The sequence below is a fragment of the Mya arenaria genome, chromosome 10 (genome assembly GCF_026914265.1).
Source record: "Mya arenaria isolate MELC-2E11 chromosome 10, ASM2691426v1".
In the NCBI taxonomy this organism is placed as follows: domain Eukaryota; kingdom Metazoa; phylum Mollusca; class Bivalvia; order Myida; family Myidae; genus Mya; species Mya arenaria.
In genome coordinates this window covers 57,805,402-57,815,924 of record NC_069131.1, presented here as the reverse complement: position 1 = coordinate 57,815,924, position 10,523 = coordinate 57,805,402, and the positions used below count along the sequence as shown (strand labels likewise).

Below are 10,523 nucleotides of genomic sequence, written 5' to 3'. Positions count from 1 at the left end.
GTTATGTTGTTTTTTTTTTCAATTCTGCATTTCTTTTCTGTTTAGTCCATCAATTGCCAACTTAATGGCATGGACAACCTGATTTCCAGCTTTGTATTGAACAGCTTAATCGAAGTCTACAATTCTACTATTCATGTTTTAAATAACCTATTTTTCAGACTTATCATTAGCTTTGTGATCTGTTCATGTTTGGCTTATCTGTTATTTTTGACTGCCGGCTGTCCATGCTCTGATTCCTTGCCTAGTCCAGGTATACCAAAAGCAATGTTATTGAAACTATCAATGCACTTGCCCACGGTCGAAATATCGATACTTTAAAGACATTCTGAACAAGTTATTTTAGCAATTTATTTGTCATCAAATTGCATTGCTTCCCAAACACTATTTTTAACATGTAGCCCACCCAGCATTAAAACCGTTTTCCTAAAATTGCATAGCCTTCCTAAATATTTGCCAATCGAAGAATACTACGGATATTACTTATAGTTTTAGACAAACAATCAATGAAATGAAGTATAAGCATTGCTCGGGTAAATGTTAATCGAAAGACTTTTGAGGAAGATTAACCCGGATTGTCTCTATTTATCATTACTTGCAGATGATGGGTGGGGCTTTTCAATGAACATCTTTGAACCAAAACAAAAGATTTAAGTGAAGAACAAAGTGCCACTCACCGAAGTGAACAAATCACACCTAATGGCATTACTGCTGTTCCTCATATATATCTATGTAACTATATAGTAACTTATAGACAACTGGTGAGAAAATAATGAACGAAATATTTTTTGTGTACATAATATATATATATATATATATATATATATATATATATATATATATATATATATATATATATATATATATATATATATATATATATATATATATATATATATATATATATATATTTATATATATATATATATATATATATATATATATAATGTGAGAATATTATAATTTACCGAGAGCCCGTAACAGGCGATTTCTTATTTCAAAATTATTTTACAGGTCAGCATAACACTGCTGAAAAATGGCAATGTTGTACAGTTCATCACTTTTGACGGTATTGGATCTACAATCACAGACTGGTTTACCGAAGCGCGCGTTATCGCCACCAGCTGGTCAACTCTAGGTGATGGCTCTTCTTTCTATTTTGGGCCCGGGTGAGTTATAAGTATAGAAAAGCTATCCTTTTCGCACACTCATACCTTTTTTTTCGCGCATTTTGATGATTTTCATGGTAAAACGCATGGTATTATTTGAATTGTTAATATTAATATGTATATTAAAACTACAGAAACAAGTCCAGACGTCGAAAGATTAAACATAAACCCCGTTTAATGGCACAGCGCCAAAGACATAGATAAAAAAACAATCACAATGCACAACCTTACCCTTAACCCAACAATCCCGAATAAAGTAAAAACGTTAATGGTAAATCTTATCAAAGTATGCATTAATATGAGGAAACTTAAGAATAAAACAAATAATAACAAACTAATAGGTAAACCCCAACTACTTCCTAAACCGATAATTACTTTTCAAAAAATGCTAAGAGCCATTATTCCAAATCTCGTGCATAAATATTTATAAATAAAAAGATCATACGGTGTTAAATAATACACAGCTGTAGGTATATATTTCTAGCAGTTTATTTTTTATTACATTCAGAAACAAAAACCTATCCTCATCAATCTAAGTCCGCAAAGGACTAATTAGTTTATGTTTTCCTCCTCTGCACAACGCCAAATATCTTTTTAAAACCGATACTACTGTCTGTTGTGTTATGTACTGCTGAGGCCGAACATTATTTAATTAACATTTTTATGTTAGTTTAGATTTTGTCCATTCCAAATTTGTTTTGACCACCGATTATTTTGTGATTTTGTGTATTGATTTTCATTTGTTTTCAATTTTGAACATTTCAAACGTGACCAATCAAAACTGCTCGGACCGAAAGTTAAGTGATTTCATAGTTTGTTTTTTCAATAATTTTTAATTTTTACCATTTCAATTTTTTTCGGACAACCGAAAAAAATTCAATTTGCATTATGATTTTAGTTTGAAATTTTGACCATATCAAATTTGTTTGGAAGACCGAACATTTTGTGACTTCATGTGTAGTTTTGAATTTTTATAAATACTAATTCGTTCGCACTACCGAACATTTTCTAATATCAGACAGTTATTGATGAAAAATGCTTGGAAATAAAAAAATCACAACTCGTTTCGTTATCCTGGTTCTATCTTTAAAAAGGAATGCTTAAAACCTAAACATGACTCGTGCAGAAAAGGAGTGTGTGAATTGGGATCGATTTGACAATCCCTTTTGTGAATGGACGGGCTTCTCTGTATTATTTCGTGCATTTGTCCATGTACTGGAATAAATTCCTTTTGTATTCAGTTCAATACAATAACTTCAGACAACGAAAAGTAAAATAATCATGCAGTATCAATATATCTTAATCTTGAAAACTCACCTCAGCTTTAATTTTCCCCAACACAGCAACTGAAAGGCGGTACAATTACACCGTTCATCACAATTGCGGATACAAATCACCATTTGAATGTCCTCATTAAATTAAAGTACGCCTTCATCTCCTTTCGTTTATGTTTCGGCATTTCTAGTAAGCAATGTAAAAATAAACCATTGTATTTTTCAGTGATTCCCCTTTCAAGGTAGATTTAGCTGATGTGTGCTTGAACCCTCAAACAACTTATCTAAGAGTATTCGAAGTTGATAACTCTGCGTGCACATTTCAACTTCCTGCTGACAAACCTGTAATTGTGTATCACCCTCTGAGTTGCAAGGCACCAGTTGACAATACACCGGGTAAACAATTTATATTGTTCTACCAATCTTTGTAAGGTAAAACATACACTTTTTTGTTTAAAGGAAAACCATCTATCATTAGGATGAAAAGATTTGTTGGTGAATTTTATTTATTAACATCGAGATTATTTTTATGTTTAATTTATATTGATTAATCATCATATTATTATTGCACTGATTACATTTTTAATAGAACCATAATGAATTCACTATTATGATATAATCTATCAAAGGGTGGTAATAACACAAAATGTTACTATGATTATATAGCAATTTCATTGATTTGCTTTTTAAATAACATAATGCCTATATCAAAAAAGCTCTCTGAAATCTTAAAAAATATTCAAATTAACATTTTGTAACATTATGTTGAAACTTTACCAGTAGCTATTTTTTGTATTAATGATGGATGGCAACACAACAATCTTGAAAAGGGACCTAGATAACCCACATCTTGGCATGCACGAGGTTATAACCCCTGTCCCTTTGCGTTAATACATTTTAACTTGTTTGCGAGCACTAAATAATGCAAATGTTATGACCAAATAAAGTCTTTATGTTATATGTACGAGTATCATTTTGTATTTAAATGTGTTTCTTTCTCTGTTTTAGAAACAATGGCATTTGCGGACACCATGGTCATTACCTTCAAACATTAATAAACAATCCGAGTTGAATACGAAATAGTTTGTAAGGAAAGAAAGTTGTGAGCTACATATGTCAACTTTTTAAAGTGACTCGTTCAAGGGTCAGACATCCAACAACGTAATTGCATCTAAAATACTAACAAAGTGCTTGTAGCAATGATAAAACATCACCAAAAGCTTAACAAAAACCCTATTCTGCTATTGTTAACAGATTTCTAAAACATATGACAAACTATTCTTTATTTTGACGAAAATCGTTAGTAACGCTGTTGAACATTGAATGATTTTAGACTCGGATGAAAAAAATTAGTTTCAAGTGAGTATCTGCAATTTAATATTTGGTGTTATTTCATAATAGTAAGGAATAAACTTCAATTTGAACAATTGAAAAGAGAGATGTTGAAAACGTACAACCTTTAACCAAGTCCATTTAACGTATTAACGTAACTCTGGGACAAATAGGTACGCTTTGAACACCATTTAATAACTTTTAAAATAACTATTATATCTGAATTTGCTCACAATCTTGTCACCATTTTTTAAATACTTATCCAGCTGATTTGTTTACATCCAGTATGACTGTCCATACACAGTAACTGTATTACGCTATTATATATTATGGGTGAGATTTGTCTTAATACCTTCTATTAGTATTTGATTGATTGTCCATGCACAGTAACTGTATTACGCTATTATATATTATGGGTGAGATTTGTCTTAATATCTTCTATTAGTATTTGATTGATTGTCCATGCACAGTAACTGTATTACGCTATTATATATTATGGGTGAGATTTGTCTTAATATCTTCTATTAGTATTTGATTGATTGTCCATGCACAGTAACTGTATTACGCTATTATATATTATGGGTGAGATTTGGTTTAATATATTTTATTAGTATTTGATTGATTGTCCATGCTCATTTACTGTAATCCGCTTTTATATATTCCGGGTGAGATTTGGCTTAATATCTTTTATTAGTATTTGATTGATTGTCCATGCAAGTTACTTTATTCTCTTATTGAATATTCATGGTGAGCTTTGGTTTAATGTTTTTTATTAGTATTTGATTGACTGTCCATGCAAGTAACTGTTTTCTCTTATTATATATTCCGGGTGAGATTTGGCTAAATATGTTTTATTAGTATTTGTTTGAATGTTCATGCAAGTTACTGTGTTCCGTGATTTTATATTCCGGGTGAGATTTGGCTTAATATCTTTTATTAGTATTTGATTGACTGTCCTTGCAAGTAACTGTTTTCTCTTATTATATATTCCGGGTGAGATTTGACTTAATATTAGTTATAAGTATTTGATTGATTGTCCTAGCACAGTTTCTGTATTCCACTATTGTATGTGCTTTATGAGAGAGAGCATTATTTGACTGACATTTTATTAGTATGTGCTTATCAACGTCGGTTGTGGTTTAACTTAGGAATCCATGTAATTTAAACTACTTAACCAACGATAATATAGAGAGTAATAAAAATGTTGATTTTGATAAATAAAATGACTGTGTACGATCATAGTTTTGAAAACATTTTAAATCGTTTAATAAGAGAAAACAAAACTAAATAAAATTTGCATTTTTTTTATGAAGGTACAATTTAATAATAGGCTGCTAATAGTCATGGCTTATTGTGGGCTGAACACTTTAAGTAGCCTTGTTATCATATTGCGTGCATACAGTAGCAATATGTTTTGTTCAATTTTAAAGTATGTTTCTTCATCAAAAGACCCAAAACACGTTTTATCTAGTTAATGTATTGACCTAAACTTGAATGTCATATACAAATATTTATTTGATTCTTTTTGGTGAAATATCGACAGTGGGCAGTTAATTATGTTTCTTTTGTGATGTTGTGAAGAATCCGTATTACTTTCGGGAGTGTAGTAATATACGACCTGTACTACAACATATTAATACAAACATTAAACTAAGTTGATTTAAGTATTGTCATAAGTAGTTTGTTTGTTTTATTATGCTATGGAAACAATCATTTTGATGTCCTTTTTCTAGAATTAAAACAAAATACGTTTTCCTAACAGGGACAAATATTTCCGAAAGTTTCTGGTTTCAATAACAGCCTAGGGCTGGCATGGGAAATGTTTAATGACACAAAGCTTTAAGATAGAGATATAAGTTTTACTGGACGATTGTAAGATAGTTTCTTTCATAACTACTTTCAGATTTATAGAATACAAAAAGTGTGTCAAGTTTACTGATACGGTATGTTAAATAAGTGTTTGCATGTTTCTTTTTTCTCCTATTTTTTTCATTCATAGATATTGTTTTTAAAAATATTGAAAAACTGAACTGTTTTCAGCTTTAACAACCGTTGTTTTATCCTTTATCAATCATGTTTATTAATACAGAAACAATCGGTGTCAATAATATCATGCTTACTGACCAAGACATGATATTTTAAATGGTGCTTTGTATATGTTCTGAATGTGTTTTTGGATGAATAAATGAACTTTCCTTGAGCAAAGAATAAAAAAGACATCATACATCGTATTCATTAAATGCTTGTACATATTGCTAATAAATACTCGCACTCATATACACATGTTTCTATTTGATTAAACAACAGTCCAGAGGTAAATAACAGAATAAAATTCACTCAAGATTATCGACACGAAAAGGTGTATCACAGAATATTTCGCACTAGATATTATCGAGACTGTGATTTCAGGTTTCGTCCTTTTCGAATGAGCGAAAATTAGCATCACATAATATATCGCATTAAAGATAATTGATACTGTGATTTCAAGTGACAACCTTTTCAAATGAGTGAAAATGTGAATAACAGAATATTATACATTATCGAAAGGTTGCATTCAAATGACATTCAAATTGAATGAGCAACAATGAACACCAACAAATATATCGTACTAAACAGTATTTATACTGTGATTTCAAGTGACATCCTCATCGTATTGCCGACACTGAGTATTACAGAATATTTCACACTAGAGTTTATCGATTCTGTTATTTTAATTGACATTCTTTTTGAATGAGCAACAATGAATATCACAGAATATATCGTACCAGAGATAATCGATACAGTGAATTTTAGTGACAACCTTTTCGAATGAGCAACAATGAGAATCACAGAATATATCGAACTAAAGGTTTTCGATACTATGATGTCAAGGGACATCCTTTTCAAATGAGCGACAATGAGTATTTCCGAATATATCGTACAGGAGATTATCGATACTCTGATATCAAGTGGCATACTTTTGCAAATAAGCGCCAGTGAGTATCACATAATAATTCCCACAAGGGTCTACCGATACTGTGATTTCAAGTGACAACCTTTCCGAATGAGTGAAAATGTGAATAACAGAATATTATGCATTATCGAAACGGTGCATTCAAATGACATTCAAATTGAATGAGCAACAATGAACACCAACAAATATATCATACTAAGCAGTATTTATACTGTGATTTCAAGTGACATCCTCATCGTATTGCCGACACTGAGTATTACAGAATATTTCACACTAGAGTTTATCGATTCTGTTATTTCAATTGACATTCTTTTTGAATGAGCAACAATGAATATCACAGAATATATCGTACTAGAGATTATAGATACAGTGAATTTTAGTGACAACCTTTCGAATGAGCAACAATGAGAATCACAGAATATATCGAACCAAAGGTTTTCGATACTATGATGTCAAATGACATCCTTTTTAAATGAGCGACAATGAGTATTTCCGAATATCTCGTACAGGAGATTATCGATACTCTGATATCAAGTGGCATACTTTTGCAAATAAGCGCCAGTGAGTATCACATAATAATTCGAACAAGGGTCTCCCGATACTGTGATTTCAAGTGACAACCTTTCTTAAATGATAGTCAGTGAGTGTCACATACTATTTCGCACAAGAGTCTATCGATCCTGTGTTTCGAATTGACAGCCTTTTCAAATGAGCGACAATGAGTATTTCCGAATATATCGTACAGGAGATTATCGATACTCTGATATCAAGTGGCATACTTTTGCAAATGAGCGCCAGTGAGTATCACATAATAATTCCCACGAGGGTCTACCGATACTGTGATTTCAAGTGACACCCTTTTCGAATGAGCTGTAATAAGTATCACATAATATATTGAGGTTATCGATACTGTGAGTGACATCCATTTTGCAACACGCGACAACCGGAAGTTGCATTAACCAATCAAAGCTAACTGTGATTACTAAGCTGAATTAAGACAATGAGCACTGCAAAATTATCAAACTTTCTAGTATATATTTCCTTTACAACTCAATGCTTTCACTTGGCGTGAGTTTGAAATGATAAAAGCAAATAAGGAAATAAAGTAGACCCTGTTGCTAACGTAATAGCAAAGATAAGGAACACAGTGTTATCTTTGGTATAGTTTCATGAAAGACATTGTCAAAGGTCAGGAATGGCATGGAGAGGGGCAGTCATAATTGTTATGAAGAAATTTACAACTGACAATACAAGTTTTAACAAATATATTATTTACATAAATTACAATAAATAAAGAGAGATCTTATTATGTAATATGGTTGAATGTCACTACTGCCACACTGTTACGCTGTTACCAGTCTACCACTCCACTATCTCAATCTCCTGCTAACGTAAACGTCACACAGACGTCACCCGGGTGTCGACAACGGCGTCACACAGACACCACACAGACGCATCGACGTCACACAGACGCCGACCACAGGAAATACAGGCGTCACTTAGACGTCAACACTGACGTCACTCAGATGCCAATCCCAATACACGTCCCGCCTCTCGACGTCCACGATAGGATATATCAACGCCCACCTAGGCGTATCCGTCCTCAGCACCAGCCTGCGTTACCGGTACAAACACGAGGTCCACTGACATCCCGCCCTGTTAGCGTCCGGAAGCCCAACTACGTTGAAAACGTTCTCTGACGTCATGAGCCCCAAAACATCAATGTAACCGTAACGTGACAACCATAGCAAACGATGTTCTGCTGTTTACGTATAACCTGACATTCAAAATTACGACATAAGTCATACTATTTACTATATCATTGCTTACCTAAATTATATTTAACAAGCATGATTATACACTTTTACTCTCAACAATTATGCAAAGCAAAACAATAAAATGTCGGTTCATTCCCAGTCAAGGCAAAACAGTGAGAATCTAAACAATTATAGTTTAACACGAATAAAAATAGTTCTCTAGATAATTATATGAGCAAATAATGCTTACAACGCTTACTTGCAATATAAAAAACTGCAAAGTACATGTACAAGAGACAATATTTAACTGTATTTACAAACCTAAATTGTAATGCAAGAATGTCTATAAAACAATTATAATGTAATGGCACTTACCCTGGCGTCAGGTGTTAATAATACTTAGTATTAATGCACATTCATTCCCCAACAGCTTTTCGGCTGCATAACTGCAGACGTGGCAGTTCCGTCCGTCCACCCAGAGAATGTTACACGTCTGTTTTGGTCAAAAACCTGTTCCCAACTAACTAGAGAATTACACACCCAAAACATGTACAAATTATGATGACGTAAAAATGGTCAGAGCAGTGAAAATTGATCAAGTGTTACCGTATCGTGTCGATACAATACTACCTAATGATTGATTTTAAATCAATGTTTAAACTAGTACAAGCAAATTGTATTAAATAATAATACCATAATATAAATGTAAAATGAGATTTGCGACAGACATAATAACAACAAGTTTTCCCGCCTTAAATCATTTCAACTGATATTTATTATATAAACCAATAACACTCAAATCAAAGTGCCGATATGTATTTCTGAATACGATGACTTGTTAAAGAAAACACATGACCAAAGCCAAACAGGAACCCAGTATGACATGGAGCATGAGACATAAGGTCGAGTAATCCTGGGACCTAAGCTATATCAGGTTGGTGATTTAAGTAAATTTCTAGGTCAAAGGTACACTGAGCCTTAAACCAGGATCATCATTTCAGCAAATAAAGTGGCAAATGTTATGATTTGCTTAAGGTAATATGTCACTTGTCGCTGTAAAGATTGAAAATATTAGTGTAAAGAATGCGCTTGACCAGCGTCTTTTGGTTCCAATCTGGTACTCGAACTTATTTATATCAAGGCATATAAAAAGCATGTAATAACAACAATTTCTAACAATAATGAAACAGTGAATCAAAACAAGTTGTTCGGCACTTTGTTGATTTTTACTGAACATCATTAACACATAGGACTTTAGTTTAAAACAAATTGAACATGACATGTGCTTATACGACATGTTATTAAATCAGCCTCTGAGTGCTTGGATAAATGATGAAATTGAAATTCAAATTTGGTAGAAAAACACTGCTGGAATATTCATCTTCAGCATGGAATATTTGTTCCGTCTATGAACAGAATGTTAAAAAATAGTGAAGCAGCTAGAGTTATAACCGGGTAAACTCGATCAATTAATTAATTGTTCGTTAAAAATGCAAACAATAATTTTAATTCATTGCCAAAACAATGATAGATTGCCACAGTATCTTTGTAATCAAATGGCACAAACAATTGAAAAAATGTCCAATTATCTGCTTGTCATAACAATGATACATTACCAGACGTTTGAGTGTTTATTCAAAGTCAACAGTTTTGTCTAGCATATATATGTGGAACCGACCTGATATGCATGCTCGTAATAGTAACATGCTTAACAAATTCAGGTCGAGTTTAAAAGATATGTGCAACCAAACTATTATTTAATATAGAATATAAAGCAAATGATAAAAGCAGTCTGCTATTTGGTTAAGTCCAAAGGTATATACAAGTAGTAAAGCACTTCCTTTGAACATTGCCCTCAAACACAATGTAACTGCTCTGTGATGTTAGTACAATGGATGTATTTTTTGTGGCAACCAATTATTATTACAAACTCAAAACAGTTAAGTCTGTTTTTTTCAAATTTATACCGCTTGGGAAGAGCTGAAACTAGTAGTATTGTTATAACTTGTAGTCCAAAAATTTGTGTTTGGTGTGTAAAATA

At 32.3% G+C, this 10,523-nt stretch overlaps 1 protein-coding gene across 1 annotated transcript in view; it reads left to right on the top strand.

The window, feature by feature from the left end:
• Positions 1 to 6,049, top strand: part of LOC128206179 (uncharacterized) — a 7,678-nt gene extending 1,629 nt beyond the window's left edge. Inside the window, exons 3-5 of the mRNA XM_052908484.1 lie at positions 1,012 to 1,166; positions 2,667 to 2,836; positions 3,449 to 6,049. Coding sequence (XP_052764444.1) covers positions 1,012 to 1,166; positions 2,667 to 2,836; positions 3,449 to 3,495 — 372 coding nt within the window. The 3' untranslated portion in view covers positions 3,496 to 6,049. The remainder of the gene's footprint in view (positions 1 to 1,011; positions 1,167 to 2,666; positions 2,837 to 3,448) is intronic.
• The last annotated feature ends 4,474 nt before the right edge of the window (positions 6,050 to 10,523 follow it).